At 38.9% G+C, this 17,253-nt stretch overlaps 1 protein-coding gene across 13 annotated transcripts in view; it reads right to left on the minus strand.

Annotated features, from left to right (window-relative positions):
- The window catches only part of CASK (calcium/calmodulin dependent serine protein kinase), a 346,895-nt gene that overhangs the window by 221,386 nt on the left and 108,256 nt on the right, over positions 1-17,253 (minus strand). For all 13 annotated transcript variants that reach the window (XM_032426584.1, XM_032426582.1, XM_032426577.1 and 10 more), the window contains exon 3: positions 2,232-2,337. In XM_032426584.1, coding sequence (XP_032282475.1) covers positions 2,232-2,337 — 106 coding nt within the window. The remainder of the gene's footprint in view (positions 1-2,231; positions 2,338-17,253) is intronic.

Below are 17,253 nucleotides of genomic sequence, written 5' to 3' on the forward strand. Positions count from 1 at the left end.
TTTACCACAGCCTTTGTTCTGAGGACTCTCTTGGCAGAAAAAGAAAACAAGTGGATTCTTGAGTAACTAAAGCTTCCCAGTCTTTTCAACAGCTCTTCCTTGGTCTTCAAACTGGGACTTGGGGAATCTCTGGGAGTACCCAAAGTCCTTCCAGGAGATAGGAGAATTAGGATCTTTTGAAGGCAATCAATGTCCATTTCTTCACTTGCCATAATTTGATCTGTTTGAAAACAAGTCTATGGTCTGGTGAGTTTCCTTTTACATCTCCACTCATACGGGCCCATCTCAAAAGAGAACTGCTCACCCATCCTGAAAAACCTGCCTAGCTTCAGAGACAACTAGGGAATGCAAAGCTCCTGAGAGAAACACTTAAGAGCAAAACAGAGCTTCAGAAAGAAAGAGGAGAGCCACTTTATTTCATCCAGATAATATATGCATGGCAAAGCCTTATCTATTTTAGAATTAAAAATCAATAGTAAGATGACTGTCACAGGGATGTCTATTAACACTTTAATTTTGTTTGAAAAATGAAGGCAGATTTTTCTCTGACAGTGAGTCTGATTTGGCTGACTGGCTTGACAATGATGACTAGCTCTGCCATTTAGGTCAGATAGCAGACATTTTCCATAAATTGAATGAGATAAAGGTGCTGATCTACCGTTCAGAGGAAAATATATTTAAAAGAATACACAGAACACTAAAAATGATAGCCTCACAATAGAAGTTTTTATATATCAACTCAAAAGTATGTGAGGAGGTACATGGTTTTCAAAATTCTTTTAGCAGGTATGTCAACAAAAATTTTTGTGAGGCTGTGACTCTAGGGCAAAATTTGTAGGCTCTTTCCCACTCTGGTTATCGCCTTTGGGAAGCGTACCAGGGTCCTGCTTACTATGAACACTCTAGGGAGAACGGGTAGTATATAATACAGTGGGAGTGTCGGCTTGGTTCTAAATACTATATATTTTTAATTAATGTAGCCAAAGGTTCCATTCAGCGCTTTTTTTAAAGTTGCTGCAGCAACTACCTTTCAAAACATTTACATCTTTTTCACATAAGCAGTTACAACTAAGCTTATAGTGATCTTGCACTTATAAAACTGAAGGAGTTTGTATTGACTGGTCTTAAATTTCATCTTTGTTTCAGCTCTTTTGCTACAAACTTGTAAAATGTTTTAAAAATTTGATCTAGATATTCAATGCATTAGCTAGCCCTCCATGGTGGGGGGGGGGGAAGGGGGCCGGGGGGGGGCAGCGTCTTACACGGCTTCCAAGGATGACCAATATCTCCTGGTGTTCACACCCTTGTGTAATCCTCTCCCCTTACGTGTGGGCTGGATCTGGGGACTTAGTTCTAACTAACAGAATATGGTAGAAGTGATGGTGTATGATTTCTGAGATTAGGTTACAAGGCTGACTTCCATATGGAGAGGCCCAGTGACAAGGAGCCCAGGGAAGCCTAGGCCAATGGCTCATGAGGAACTAAGGCTCTCAGTCCAATAGGCTGCTGCCAACAACCATGTGAGTGAGCTTGGAAGCAAATCCATCCCCAGTGGAGTCTTAAAATGACTCCAGTCCTGGCCAATGCCTCGACTACCACCTTGTGAGAGACCCTAATCAAAGTCATGGAAGAAAATTTTAAAGAATAGGATGCCATCCCATAAAGCTTTATACAGTCTCTTTGGACACAATCATCCCATTAGCTACAAACTACCCAGTTATACTATCCTTAGCTCACATTTCTCCATCTTATGACAAAAATTCTCTGGCAAACATGTCAAGTGGCTTATTAAAATCAAATACACTGTTATCTACAGAATTTCCTTAATATGCCAATGTGGTAATTATATCAAAATAGGAAGTCAAATCTGTTATTACTTGTTTTTAGTTGCCAGAGAGGCTTGCTACATGGAGACCTCTACTCCGAACTCAGTCTTCTTCAATAAGACTCCTATGGTCAGAATTTTATATTTTTGGGGCCTGCTATTCATCTGAACTCTTTCTCTCTACAGCCTCTTCTCTGAAGTATACTAAAAACGAAGGTAACTAAATATGCCTAACTTTTGCTTCCTTAGCCATTGTGAACCTTAAGATGAGATAATCCTTTTATTCTTGTTACTTTTTTTAAACAGATGAGCTCACAACTACTGTTAAATTTTAAAAGTGTTAGCATTATCCCAAACCAGCACTGCTTAAAACTTTAACCCTTAAGAAAATAAAATGTACACTCACAATTCAAAAACCATGTAAAGCATTCCATCTGAGCTATATGTCTCCAATAACTCTACAATGTGGGGATGTTTCAGCATATGACAGATACTGGCTTCCCGCTTTAGATCTGCAAAACAAACACAGGACATACTTTGTTAGGTAAGAACAAAAGACAATCAGAGTGAATGATGAATGAATGGATGTGATCTATGGTAACATGAAGACTTCTCTAACTAAAGAGATGAAATCCCCCATTTAAGCTAAGCTTAACTTTTTACCCTTTAAAATCTTTGACAATATAACTTTTTCATTTTTTGCTAGTCTAAATCTATCTATATATATTACAGAGTCAGCTCTTATTTTTATTTATTTAAGTAATTAAGCTCTATGCCCAGCGTGGGGCTTGAACTCATGGCCCTGAGATCAAGAGTTGCATGCTCTACCGACTGAGCCAGCCAGGTGCCCCAGCTCTTATTAATAAGAAATGTAAATAGCACAAATACTTTCCCCAAACTCTTATAATCAAGTCTCAAAATTTATAACTTTCTTGATCTGGTAATAAACAACTCAATTTGCTGTTTTGAATTGTACCTCATTTTCTTAGTCTTCCCTAAATTGGATAAGAATATGTTGTCTATTCTTTAGCCTAAAATCTAGCATTTACAGATACACACCAGGGAAATTATATGGAATAAAGGGCAAAAAACAGTATCATTTACACAGTAAAGGCACTGCTCCCACCCAGCATCAAAGTCAGAAATTTATTTTACATCATCTATAAAACTTTGATAATTCAGGACACTACTCAGAAGAACAAATTCAGACAATGTAGGTAAGACTATTGCATAAGTTACAGAATATTATTTGGAAAATAAGACCATTCATATCATCGTCATCATTGTACAAACACATTTTGGGCATAGGTATCACTTGACATGTCCACATGAAACAAGATAACTAAAGCCTTCCTGTGTTAATAGTGCTGGAGTTTTACCTGTTTGCAGGTGAATAAAATCTAATGTGACATTTTTATATTTGGAAGTAGAAGGCAAACAGATGAAGAGCCAAGGCTGAGGATGTACTACACGAAGCAAGAGATAATGTTATTTCCTCTCTGATTTATTAATTCAACTTAGCCTTGTCAATAAGAGCAATCGCTGCAGATTGAACCACGGAAGACTTATGTAAGGGTAGAATGAGGAAAAGAAGTCAGTAAATTAGACAAAAGAGAAGCCACCGGAAAAGGAAGAATCAATAATACAATATTAAGAAAGTCAAGGGAATAGAGGGAATTAAGGCATGAGTAGTTGGAAAAGGCTAAGAAAAGGCTGTAAGAGTCAGCCAGAAAATACCATTAGCATTCTGCGCAAGATCAAGTTCTGTGGAGAGGTCAGGTTTGAAGTCGGTATGCAGGAGACAATTATGTACTAACAGATTAAAATTTATCATGTTTCTCACTGGGCTAAGTACTTAATAGAGTCATTATCCTTGCTGAGCCAACAACCCTGCGAGGTAGATACTTTACAGGTTAGGAAGCTAAGGCTTAGAAATGTGTTCAAGATCACATAGCTACCACAACCGGGAGGTCTGAGCCTTGGCCTGTCCAACTCCAAAGTCAGCAGTCCTTCCACAATGCCATGCCAGGTTTAGACATGATCAAATTAGAAGAATCTGGCTGTAGGAAAGGAACAGCAAAGTCAAAGAAGGTTTGATTTTTCTGTTTTTGCTGTTTTAAAGGGAACACTGTGTAAGTGGCAGTGATGAAAAGCCCATGGGATCTACAGCTGGAAACTCGGTGCCGGGTCTGTCACTTGCCGGCTGACTGTTACCCTCTACAAATGCCTTCCTTACTGCAGATGAAATGGGGCAGGTCATAGGTGATGCAGGACCTGCAGAGTCTACTCAATCGCCTTCAGGGGGCAGCGGTAAGATTCCCATGAAAGAATGCGCCGGTGGCTCTTTGGCTCAGGTCATGATCTCAGGGTCCTGAGATGGAGCCCTGCATTAGGCTCTGTGCTCAGCGGGGAGCCTGCTTGAGATTTTCTCTCTCCCTCTCCTTCTGCCCCTCCTCCCATTTGCTCACGCTCTCTCCTTAAAATAAATAAATAAATCTTAAAAAAAAAAAAAGAAAAAATGGGCGTGGAAGGAGTGTGCAGAATGTAACACTGCGGGGCTGAGGGGCAGGGTGGCTCAGTGTTCGTGGGAAAGGAAGAGGTCAGAGGCACATGAAAGATGGTCTCCAGCTCCAAAAGTGCTTGGGAAGGTCCTGCAGGAGAGGAGAGGTGTGAATCAGGTGTGGGTTTTGTGTAGAGAAGTCCTAAGTGCGAGGAAGGCTTTTGACAAGTGTGCTAGAAAGCCAGGCTGAAGCCAGGAGACATAAATCAGATACCTGCACAGTTTTTTTTTTTTCCCCCTCCTCCTTCAAGAATGTTCTGCCTCCAGCTTTTATGAAAAGCTCAGGAGTTTTATTACCCATTTTAACATATGTTTTTAATTTTGCCCCTTTCATGTAACTACAGTGTGTTGCAACTTCCACACTCACTTTGCCATGTGCCACATCTCTTGTACCAAAGGACTGCAAGTAGAAGCAGCTGCTCTAAAGACCCCTCCCACCGGACCTGCGCATTTCTGCTTGGTATACAGCTGAACATGCTCCTGGCCTAGTCTCTCATCATCTACCCACCCTCAAAATGAAGGCAGAATTGCCGCAGACCCTCCCATCAAAGACTAAAGCAATTTAAACATCACTGGATCTGGCATTTCAGGAACTAAAAAGCAGAGCACTGAGCAGCACAAAACTAACAACATAAAAAGATATTTGAAATTATAAAGGCAATGATGCAAAAGATGGTTTACATCTCGGATAATTATGGCACCATTTTCCATAATTCAAATATTGATTAAATGGGTATATTAAATAGCCCAAATGGAAAATCATGGTTTGAAAAACAAAATGCATTATATAAGCATTCAAACTATGGATTCCAGGAGTATTAAATTCAGAATGCTTGTTTTTAGATGTGAATATGAATTAAAGATGTATTTATTAAGTGCTATTAAGTCCTTGCTGATAGAGCAAACTAAAAATAGCATTTTCCTACAAATCAACTCATGAGACAGAGTGGCAAGGAATTCAAAAGTAGGTGATAATGATTTGAAGTTGTGATTAACTGCTCTGAGATAACTAGCACAGAACATTCCTGTGAGTGACCTGACGGAATTACCATGGCTGTTTTAAAGTACTTTGTCCATAATAACTGGTAATTCTCTCCACAGTTCCTTGTATCTTTTCATTTTGTATTTGTATTTGTAATCTTTGACATTTAAAAGGTTTAAAAAATAATCTATTTCTATGTTTAGTGCCCTGATATTTAACTATGTGCCTATAATAATCCATTTATTTCCCTTTAAAAGGGGCACTAATAATATGGAAAGTAATATTTAGTTTTCTGATCGTGACTGGAGAAACACACTTAAATTAAATCAATCTGCTATATATGAGTACTACCACCACCACTACCAGTTTCCTAAGAACTTTGGGCGTCCAACAGTAAAGCAACTCTGCCCTGCAGGCTCGACCTCTCCAGTCTGTTCCTCAAGCAAGGGAGAGTTAAGGAAACCATTTCAGGTGGTCTCTTTTAAAAAGAAGTTTCCTGGGGCGTCTGGCTGGCTCAGTCGGTGAGGCATGTGACTGACTCTTAATCTTGGGGTCATGAGTTCGAGCCCCACGTTAGGAGATTACTTAAAAATAACATCTTAAAAAAATAAATAAAACGAAGTTTCCTGGAAAGTATTATCCATTCTACTACTAGTTGTTCTTGCGATAGGAGAATTCTTCTCACCATTTTTTAAAAGTTGGATGCCACTTTCAGAGTACCACAGTTCTGCAACAAGTTAATGTGACCATGGGTCAAAACTAATTTGGGTATTTACAAATAGGATTGAAGAAACGATTTCTGACATTCTTAGTATTAGAGTAGCAATCTTGACCTCAATATCCAAACTTAAAAGGATCTAAATTTAAGAGTTAGCTTGCACAGAGCTATTCTTTAGATCAGCACTGTCCAACAGAAGTATAACATGAGCCACATACCTAATTTAAAATTTTCCAGTAGCCACATTTATAAAAAGTAAAAAGAAATAAGCGAAATTTATTTTAATAACATATTTTATGCAATCTAATATATCCAAAGTAATATTTAACATATGATCATATTAAAATTATAAATATGTTTCTTTTCTGTACTAAGTCTTTGAGATCTGGTCATGTTTTACATTTATGGCACATCTAAATTTGGACCAGCCATATTTCAAAGGCTCATAGCCACAACATGGCTAATGGCTACCAAACTGGAATGGTGTAGCTCTAGCTAAATTGACTTTAATTCTTATCTTCTCTCAGCAGTGAGTTCTCCCGCATTTCCTACAGATACTTGTAAGGTCATCCAGTCATTCAAAAAAGATTCTAAACTCAGATGTGTTTTTAAAAAAACATTTCCATAGAAGGAAACTCTACTTTTAATAATCCAAATCCATCACTTAACAACTTCAATCTGGAATTCCTTCACTATTGTTAATCTAAGTCCTTCATTTGGTAGTTTTAAATTATTTTATCTTGTTTAATCTACCAAACACAAAAACAGTGGTCAACATCTACTGTACATTCCTGCCCTTTGTACACTTCCAAATTTACTGAATGACCTTAGACTATTCAATGCAACATTTGAGAGTTTAAGCGCCCCTCTATAAATCTTTGTTTAATAAGTATAATAGTCCTGTGAGATAAATATACTATTCCCATTTTACCGAGGAGGAAACTGAGGCCCAGGGTTCAGTGAGATGAAGAAGTTGCTGAAATCACACAAATAGTAAGTAAAGGAAGCAGGACTAATAATGGAAGTCTAGGGCTCTTTTTATCACACCACCATGGCTCCTGGGGCTGTACAGTTTTCACGTGAGATCCAATCCCACAACAGTGCTAATGAGGGAACACTAACTTGGGTGACAAGCCTTCAAGACTGCTACGGAACCAGTTTATGTCAGCCTGCATGGTCACCAACAATGATTAGACTAGACACTGCTCTTTTCCTGACAAATGCATAAATACTGTCATTTATTTCCAATTTCTGGGTTGTGTTAGAAACTTGATAGTTAGCAAAATTTATTAAGAGCTGAGCCCGGGCTCCAAATACACATAAAGAATATTCTAATTTAGTCATAGAAATAATTAGGACAAGAATTAATGTGTTCAGTTGAATCAATATTAATAACAAAATAAGTAAATGAAAGTCATTATTGACTCAACGTTTTTTCCTTGGTGTACTAAAATTAATGACCATATGATATTTCAAAAGGGGAATCCGAGCAGAATCTTAGAAGGATTATAGAAACAAAGTCAAATTCTGTTGCTGAGTTCCACCTTTATATAATAATCAACTCGATGACTAAAGATCCCCGCTGCCTTTGGCAGTAATACAGGTCAGGCTGGCTTTAATGAGGCTATCTTCCTATAAATCAGGAAAGTTGACCTTCTCAACCAGTGGATGACCAGAGGCCCAGACAAGCCCACACACCAATCTGGATGAACTGCAAACTCATTATTTCTTTGATCTTTTACACATTTTACTACACCTTATACATTTTATTATCTTTTTTTACAAAGAGAAATCCAAGCAGCTTCTAATGTCTTTGAATTCTTGCCCATATTTTTTTGATCCTATGGTCTAAAAATCTCATCTGTCAGGTGAAGAAAGAAAGGAAGCAGCATACCATTAATTGAGAATGTTGATTGATACAAAATTTTTTCTTAAATAGGCAAAAGTATTAGAAATCAATGTTAACTGCATTAAGCATTTACAAATCAGTGGGGTTTTGGTTAATATATTTCCCAAAGAATTTTCAGTTCTGATAAATACATTAAAGCAGCCTGCCCAGTTGAATATCAACTTTAAACTCGATTCAACACTGTATTTATAAAAAACTAACAGCTGTAAAGTAGAATAACTCCAATTATTCTGAGAACTACTTGTCTTCCCTCTCACTCTTCATTAGGATGAGTTTGGCAAATAATTATCGAAAGTGCCATTTATTTTCTAGGGACTTATATTTTAAAAAACTCCAGGTCATTCCTAATCAATACTGAAGTACTATAAATCACTGAACTTACTAATTAGATATTAATAAAGATTATAGGTGACCAATTCAATGATCTTTACTAATATTTATCTTCTGAGATGTTAAAATCCTGAAAGAAGAGCATTTGCTTAAAAAGCCATTTGTGGATAAGAGCCAACATTAGGTTAAACAGAAACCAAATTATCTGTCTCTTAGAAAATATAACTGAATCTTCTATTCAAGGAGTTACTCAACCATGGATTTGGTGAAAATCTGTTTTGCACTCAACTAGTAAGATGTTAATTATACGGATAAAAGGAAAAGGCAGAGGTTACTGAAATCCAAACCAAATAAAGTTCCAGTATTAGAGATTTTCTCAAGTAAATAAATGACCCTTCAGATATTTTGTACATTACAAAGACAGAAATACAGTATTTTAAACATTTATAGAAGGTACAATTTCTCTGTTGTTTTTCCTTTTGGGAAGTATAAACCAAAAAGCTTTGCAAAAAGGTGGGAAGATGGGGCATTTTACTATTATAAAAAATCAGACACCTATTTCAAAATGGTACCCCTAATTTTATAAAAGAAAATCAGACAAATATCAGTTTATGCCTCACTTACTTTTCAACATTAGAACCTTAAAAAACATACCCGTTAGGAGCATGAAGGAACTTTGTGGAATGACAGTGTATATATTTGTTAAAAGCCAATGGACCGAACACTTAAATGGGTTCATTTTATGGTGCATAAATTTTTATTCAATAAAGTTTACAAAGAAAGTTCCTGCAATAAGACAGGAATTCAACTAATATGTCTCAGTCAAAAAATGTTATCCACATACCTGTATTTTATACTCCTAATTATGTTACCTATCATTACCTTCTATTTTTATTTACTTACTGATAGCTGAGGAGTTCAACAAACATATGGGCCAGGATAGGCTTCCTTACTACTGACTTCCCCTCACCCCTCCTTCCTCCAGGACAGGACCAGCCCAGGAAACACCGCCAGCAAGACCAAACGTTTCCCCAGAAAGCAATTTGTAGTCTGTGCTAATACATAAATAAAAGAATTACTGAGGCCAAGATTCTCTGTGGCATAGTGAATTTGTTTTATCAGTTTTGTTTTTTTAAATATGGGTTTCCCCATCCAGCAGAATCCTTTTATCAACACATCTCATAAAAATAGGAAAACACCAAATTTATAGTAAAACCTAAGTACTGATGTATGTACTCCTTGTGAAAAGGATCAATAAAAACAGTAAGCTAACTGTTTTGATAAATAACAACTTGAAATCAGGGATTATGGAGAGCCCTGCAGACTCACAGCCTCAACCACCAAATGATTTATTTATTTTGTTGGGCCACTGCCAAAATCCAGATTGATATGAATAGCTTCAAATGGCTAAGAGGTGTATGTAATATAAGAATCTTGCCTTATAGTTTTAATTTTTTTAAAAAAGCTAATCAAGAAGCTTCAAAGAGTAGTAGAAATTTTTTTGTTTCAAAGTAGAATTGCTGACGGTTGTGGAAAGTGGCTGCAGGTAGAGGAATACTTTTTGTACACAGTGAAATTGTGGACTAAGGGAAACATAGGGAGTTCTGAAAAGGCCATATTTCTCCTTTTTAAAGTAAAATTTTAAATAAATTAATACACTGCTGTACCCTTAGAACAATCTGTCTTCATTTAATATTTTCTACAAAACCAGGAGGTAGCATACTTAAGTAGCTGAAAATGTGGCAGCTATCTAGATCAGAAATTTTTAACTAATTTGGGATCAGAGACCATTTTATAAATCTGTTAATGTGACAAGATACTCTGCCCCAAAAGGTTTTGCAGTAAGATTTAAGGGAAGCACAAAAGCCTAAGAGATTGACCTAGATAGTGATGGTCCAAGGATCAAGATCATGACAGGTAATCATGTAGCCCAGCTTCTGGAGGCCACAAGAGCACTGGTGAAACTGGAAATCCATAGAAGCTAGTGCCTCCTTACAATGGGCACTATTGAGGATGGTGGGATAATAATGGGCACGATTTGAAGATAACCATTACTAGATAAAAAAAAAAGTAAGTAATATTCCCCATATCATTTTAGCTTCTACTCCAAACCTAGCACTTTACTCTGTGGAAAGCATGAAAATTTACAGAAAGTTCCCTTGGATTCCATCTGGTCCAATTTCCTATTTCCCATCTTGATATCAAAACAATATAAATTCTTTATTAATTAGAGTATGTTTACCCACACAAAATAGATGTATCTTATATATTTATGCTAAGCGTTTTCCCCATTTGTTGTAGGCTGAATGCCAGGATATGTATTTCCTTACTCTTTAAGGAATGTACGTTTATAATCAACCTGCCTTCTTTGGCTTTTTTCTTAACAGCTCTTTTGTCATTTCATCAAATCCTGGACTGGGTAAAACATAAGTTCCCTTAGAAATTCAGATGGAGGCAGAGGCTTCTAGCATCTGATTCACACATAGTTGAGTGCAACCCTGGCAAGGGAGGATGTTCAGAGCCAGTAAGAACAAGTAGAAAGAAGTCAGGCAGGGCCTTAAACCCTCCTCTTCACTTAAGAATCCATTTGGCACTTAGTAGTAACAAGAGACCTAATTGAGGTCTCAATATTATGGGAAACAAAAACAATCAAGATCTTATTTAGGTCATTCTACATAAAGGTTTATTTCACAGAAGTGACTTTTCCAGAAGGGTACCAACTCATCCTGGTTTGCCTGGGACTTTCCAGTTGTAGCACTGAAGGTTCTGTATCCTGAGAACCTGCCCTCAATCCCAAGCAAACCGATATGGTTGGTCACCCTATTTCCACAGATCTGGCACTTGTCTTTCCAAATGCTAACACTCTTCTACAGGGAGGTGGTAATGATATAATAGAGCAACAGATTTGTAGTCAAAAGGCCTAACTTTTTTTTAAAAGAGAGAGAGAGAGAGACCATGTGTGCACACACGAGCAGGGGGAGGGGCAGAGGGAAAGAGTTTTTTTTTTTTTTTTTTTAAAGATTTTATTTGAGGGAGAGAGAGACTATAGTGAGCGAGAGAAAGCACAAGCTGGGGGGAAGGGGAAGAGGCAGAGGGAGAGGCAGGGAGCCTGATGTGGGGCTCAATCTCAGGACCCCAGGATCATGACCTGAGCCGAAGGCAGATGCTTAACCAACTGAGCCACCCAGGCGCCCTGGAGAGAGAGAATCTTAAGCAGGCTTCCCACCCATTGCAGAGCCCAACGCAGGGCTCAATCTCACGACCCTGAGATCATGACCCAAGCTGAAATCGAGAGTTGGTCTTAACTGACGAGCCACCCAGGTGCCCCCAAAAGGTCCACCTTTAAATCTTGTCTCCATCACTTAATAGTTGCATAACCCCAAACATCAGTTTCCTCATCTCTACGAAAACAATGAATCGTGGATCACTACATCAAAAACTAATGATGTATTGTATGGTGACTAACATAATAAAACAAAATTTAAAAAAAAATTGAAAGAGTAAGAGAATAGCTCTCATATGGAGTTTAAGTTAGCCTTGGATGGTTAATAAAGTATGGAGAAGTGCTTGCCATGGTGTGTAACACAGAGCATGTGCACAGTAAGTTCTGTGTCCTTTCCCTTTGACCATCTTTGGTGGAAATAATTTTTTCCTACCTTTACAAGTTTGTCAGTCAAACCAAGTTTGAGGACAAGAAGTTGGCAGTGTGAACATGCAATTACTAAACCACACTGCTATGCAGTTCTTTTTTTTTTTTTAAAAGATTTATTCATTTGAGACACAGAGATACAGAGAGAGAGAGAGAGCATGAGCAGGGGCAGAAGGAGAAGCAGGCTCCCCGCTGAGCCAGGAGCCCAATGTGGGGCTCGCATGACCTGAGCCAAAGACAGACGCTTAACCATCTGAGCCACCCAGGTGCCCCCTCTATGCAGTTCTAAACTTACTTTTACTTTGCAGTTTTTAATCTACAATTTTTTGGAAAAATCATGTAATATAGCTTATACAGAACTGAATCTGAACTTGACCACAGGATTATTTGGGAGAAGAAGTAAAACAGAGGTATTCAAAGTATCTAATGATAACACTGGTTTAAAGAAAAAAAAGGGGGAAGCAGAATTCACACAGCCAGATGTATGCGGCCTACTGACTACCAGCATCATTATTCTTCCAGACAGCCCTTGGACTCGTCCTCACGTCAACTACTACCTCTCAGCCACTTCCGACGCGCAGCTGCCAAAACGTCTTCATTCTATTTCTGCAACACCTGTCAAAATGATCTGCCCCTTCCTGCACTTACCCTAGTTTCAGCCCTCATGGATTCTTGTCTGGGTCTTTTAATGGGTTTCTTTGCCTCTAGTTCCTTCTTTTCATTCTACTCATTAAATTGTCATCATAGTTTCACTCTAAAACAGGTATTATCACATCACTCCAGAAACCTTCATTGCTCTGCACTCCATACACCAAAGACATTATGATCCCTCAGTTTGGCTTTGGAAGCCTTCCAAAAATGATTTTAAGGCCAACAACTTAACTGGGTCCACAGAGCTATTTAGGAACATAATTGAAAATGGAACCAAGTTTTCTTGCTTCTTAATCAAGTAAGTTAGGTTTGCTTTTGTCGGAGGGGGATGTCACACATATTACATTTCTTTCCAGTTTCATCCATCATCTTCCCCGACACCCCCATCCTGAGCTACCTGCAGTGTCTGCAACCCTCCCCTCTTCGCCCATGCTCTCTATGCTCTTGAAAATGCTGCTTCCTGTTTGACACTCCATGTGCTTCCTTCTCTGCTTGTAACTCCCGCCTCTCACTCAACAAAATTTCACTCACACTTTGCCTCAGTGTTCTCCCTGACAATCTCCCCAGCTGACGCAGGCATACCCTGCTCTGATCTAACAACATTCTTCCACACCCCCAGACAGACCTCAGTATCTCATCATTTGCCCAACTGTATTATTGCTGGTGATTTTCATTCCCGGCCACCCTGCTGGATGGCAGCACCAGCCACACAGAACTCCACTCAACCAATGTCTATTACATCTTCTGTCTCACATCAAAGTATATGTATCATGGAACCAGAGAGAGTTAGAAATGGGAAGGACAGTAAGAGAACCAATGTCACGTGCTCCTCTCTATCCTCACATTTTACTCATAAGAAAAATGAGCTCCTAGAAAAGCAACTGACATGCCCAGTTACGCAGCTAGTTCACTGCACAACTGGAAGATGAACTCAGCCTCTGGCTCCCAACAAGCAATCTTTCTGCTGCCCTATACCTTATTGGAAGATGTCCTAAAGTTGAGGCACTCTATTCCAGGTAGTATCTCCATACTGACTGAAGTGTTTTCAGAATATGACCAAAAAAGGACACCGGGGTGGCTCAGCTGGTTAAGTGACTGCCTTCAGCTCAGGGCATGATCCTGGAGTCCCAGGATCAAGTCCTGCATCAGGCTCCCTGCTCATCAGGGAGTCTGCTTCTCCCTCTGACCCTCCCCCCCTCTCATGCTCTCTCTCTGTCATTCTCTCTCTCTCTCTCTCAAATAAATAAAATCTTTAAAAAAAAGAATATGACCAAAAAAAAAAAAAATGACATCTACGTGTAGATAACTGGGTGGTAATGTTATTCTGCATATTGTATTACCATGACTTAAAATGGGAAACTTCAAGGTACTCTCACTATTAAATGCACTAGCTTTACACAAATGTAATATATGCCTAACATTTCTATGTCACTGCATAGTGTATGTACTAGAACTTCATTAGGTTAAATGAGCACAACTCCAAAAGAAGTGGAGTAGAAGACAAGATCTAATTTTTTCCTCTAGTGGGGAAAAAGAGGAACTAGAGGACACTAAAGATCTTAAAGCTATTTAGACAAATAATATCACCAAGACCTCTGGCTATAGACAGAAATATTATTAGCCTTGATAATATGAGGATGAGATGATTATTTGCCCTTGACTTGTCCAACACAAACATCTGATGAGTACTTTGAGTCAGGCTTGATTTGAGATCTGTCAATTCATTCAACCCTCACGGCAACCAGAAGAGGCAAATGATACCCATTTTATATATGAAGCAGCTGAAGCAAGAGCAGTTAAGAAACTCACCACCAGAACTCAACTGTAGAGCAAGGATTTGAATCCAGTCAGTCTGGCCCCAGTACCTATGCTCTTCACACTCCACTATACTGCTTCTTAGGTCTACAACTACTCAATTCTGAAGATAAACTTGATAGGTAAGCTATTTCTCAAAACTGAAATATAAGGTCTCGATTAAAGTAAAATGCAATCAGAGCAATTTTCAGTAATGAGATCATAATACTTTTCAAAAAAATCTTAGTTTAGTCCTTTCAATTCAAGTCATCTGATTATATTTTTGAAAAAAACTACTTTGCCATTATGTGCAGAATCATTAAAAATATAATGATTGGGCAGGGCTGCTGGAATGGCTGTGTAAGTTCAGGGAAATCATCCCCCCAGACAGAGAGGTATTTAGCTGGTCAAAATTAACAACCAATGTCTCTGAAGACTAATCAAAGGGCTTACAATAAATTGAGAAACACTTAAGAAAATCCACAGAAACTAAGAACTAACGGGAAGCTGTGACATTCAGGATAAGGATGGCACCTGTGCCCTCACAGCTCTGCCTTGTGTTGGAACTGTTCTAAGGGGCCCAGCAGCTGAGTGGCAGATCAGCAACTTGAGGTGGAAGAGCTATTTGGGATGGATTTTGCAGCTGGTGAACACTGGGAGATCCCATTTTGTACAGGTCCATCCTGTGAAAGGCCTATGTTGAGTGGGTGGTAGAAGCCAGACGGCAGCACCCATTCCCCAACACCCAAATCCAGCTAAGTATAGATTACCCAGGTTGGGCAGCTAGTAAAGAGTGTAGTCCCACTGCTCTGTGCTGCAAGAGAGCTACAGAGTTGGGCTTGGCAGCTAAGTGGTAGCTCCTATCTCTTTCAACTTCCTCAGCAGAAGACCTTGTCCAAGTACATTTAGCACCTGGTGAACAGTGGCAGATGTCATCCCTCCCTGACCTGGGGTGTGAAAGATCCATATTGAATGCAGTAGCAGCCAGGAGGGGGCACCAGTTCATGCCTTTCCCCCTCCAACACACAAAGATCTGCTCTATAGGGAGGATCTGGGTGGAGCAACTAGTGAGGAGTGAATTCCCCATTCCCCCGGCTCTTGCTCCACAGTACAGAGATTCTGCTTAGAGGAGAATACAGCAAGCTTAAGAGACTAACAAACACTGCCCCTGACGAGGGGCTAGACTTGAATTGCATCAGACTATGGAGCAATTTATACCATAGGGCATTGTCAAAAACAGTATCAGCTAGCAATTAGTACCGGGTGATACCAATAGAGGTAGATCATCTTAATGGGAAATCAGGAGAAGAGACCATCAAAGAGAGCTCAGATAGAGCCACAGTCATTCTTGACTGTCAGTAAGGTAGTGGTCATGCCCAAGTCTGCTGGAGAGAGATATAAGAGGTTACAGTGAACTAGTCCAGCAAATCACTAAACCAATAAGCAAACAAGAACAAGCCCTGGAGTGCGGGAGAGGGGTCAATATCCAGAGCTGCTATGACAAAAAGGAGACATTCAAAAAACAGGGAAGTGTGATACTTATACAGGTTTAAAAAAGTATAGAAAATAGAAACTGCCTTTGAGGGGGCCAAGATGTTGGACTTAGCAGGGAAGACTTTAAAGCAGCTATTATAAATGTATTCATAGAACTAAAGGAGATTCATGCTGAAAGAATTAAAGGAAGGTATGACAACATCTCAAAAAGAGAGTATCAACAAGAGAAATTATAGAAAAGAGCAAACTGTATATTCTGGGGTTAAAAGGACAATAACCAAGATGAAAAATTCACTAGAAAGGCTCAAAAGTATAACTGAACCAGCAGAAGGATCACCAAACTTGAAGAAGATCTGTTGACAGGGATTAGGCAATCTGAAGAACACAGAGAAAAAAAGAAGCAAGCATAAACAGAGCCTCAGAGAAATGTGGGACACCAATTAACACACTGACATATGCATAATGGGAGTACCATAAGGATAAAAGAGAAAAAAGAGCTGAAAAAAATACACTGATAGAAATAAAGGGGGGGGGGGAGAGGGAGGAGACAGACAAACCTCCCACAAAGAAGATATTCAAAACTAATCAGGTTATCTATTCTATCTGAAGTCTTTAAGACTTCATGAATCTTTCTTTTTTTTTTTTTTTGGTCCATTCCAATTGCCACGTGGGAGTTAGTTGAGGCCATCATTTATCTTGTTTAGATTATGGCAAAAGCCCTCAAATCTCATCCTCATAACTATGGTCAAAGAGCTCTTTCTAAAATGAAAAGTCAATCATATCTGACTATATTTTCCCACACTCAAACCCTATTCCCCTTAGATGTGGCTTATTGGCCCATTTGGAGCTTTTCAGAATCACTACAGTACTTATTTTTAAAAACAGGCTCCCGGCCCACACCCCAGACCTACTAGATTGGACTGAGGAAGGGGCCCAAAGATCAATCAGTGCTTTTAATAACCATCACCCTCACCCTCTCTCCCACAATTCTTCTGCATAATGAAGAATGAGATCCACAGTGAACTGGCCCCTGCTTAAGTCTTCATCCTAGCTCCTGTCGCTCCCAGAAAATTCCAAATGGTGATAATTATGTGACCAGAGAGGGTTATATTGTAGGAGAGGGTAACCAGAGATTCATAAAACAAATATATAGTACATATGATTTAGGGAATCATAATTCAAATGTGAATAAGTAAACCAATAATTCCACTTAAACATGGTGGTCTAAACGCATGCATGTCTCTGCTACCTCTTGAAGCCCAACTAATACTTCAGTAAGGCATTAAAAAGGCATAGACCCACAAAGATAAAGAGAATGAGAAGAGGCAGGAGCACATTAGA

Source organism: Phoca vitulina, unplaced genomic scaffold, assembly GCF_004348235.1.
Source record: "Phoca vitulina isolate PV1807 unplaced genomic scaffold, GSC_HSeal_1.0 scaffold35, whole genome shotgun sequence".
NCBI lineage: Eukaryota > Metazoa > Chordata > Mammalia > Carnivora > Phocidae > Phoca > Phoca vitulina.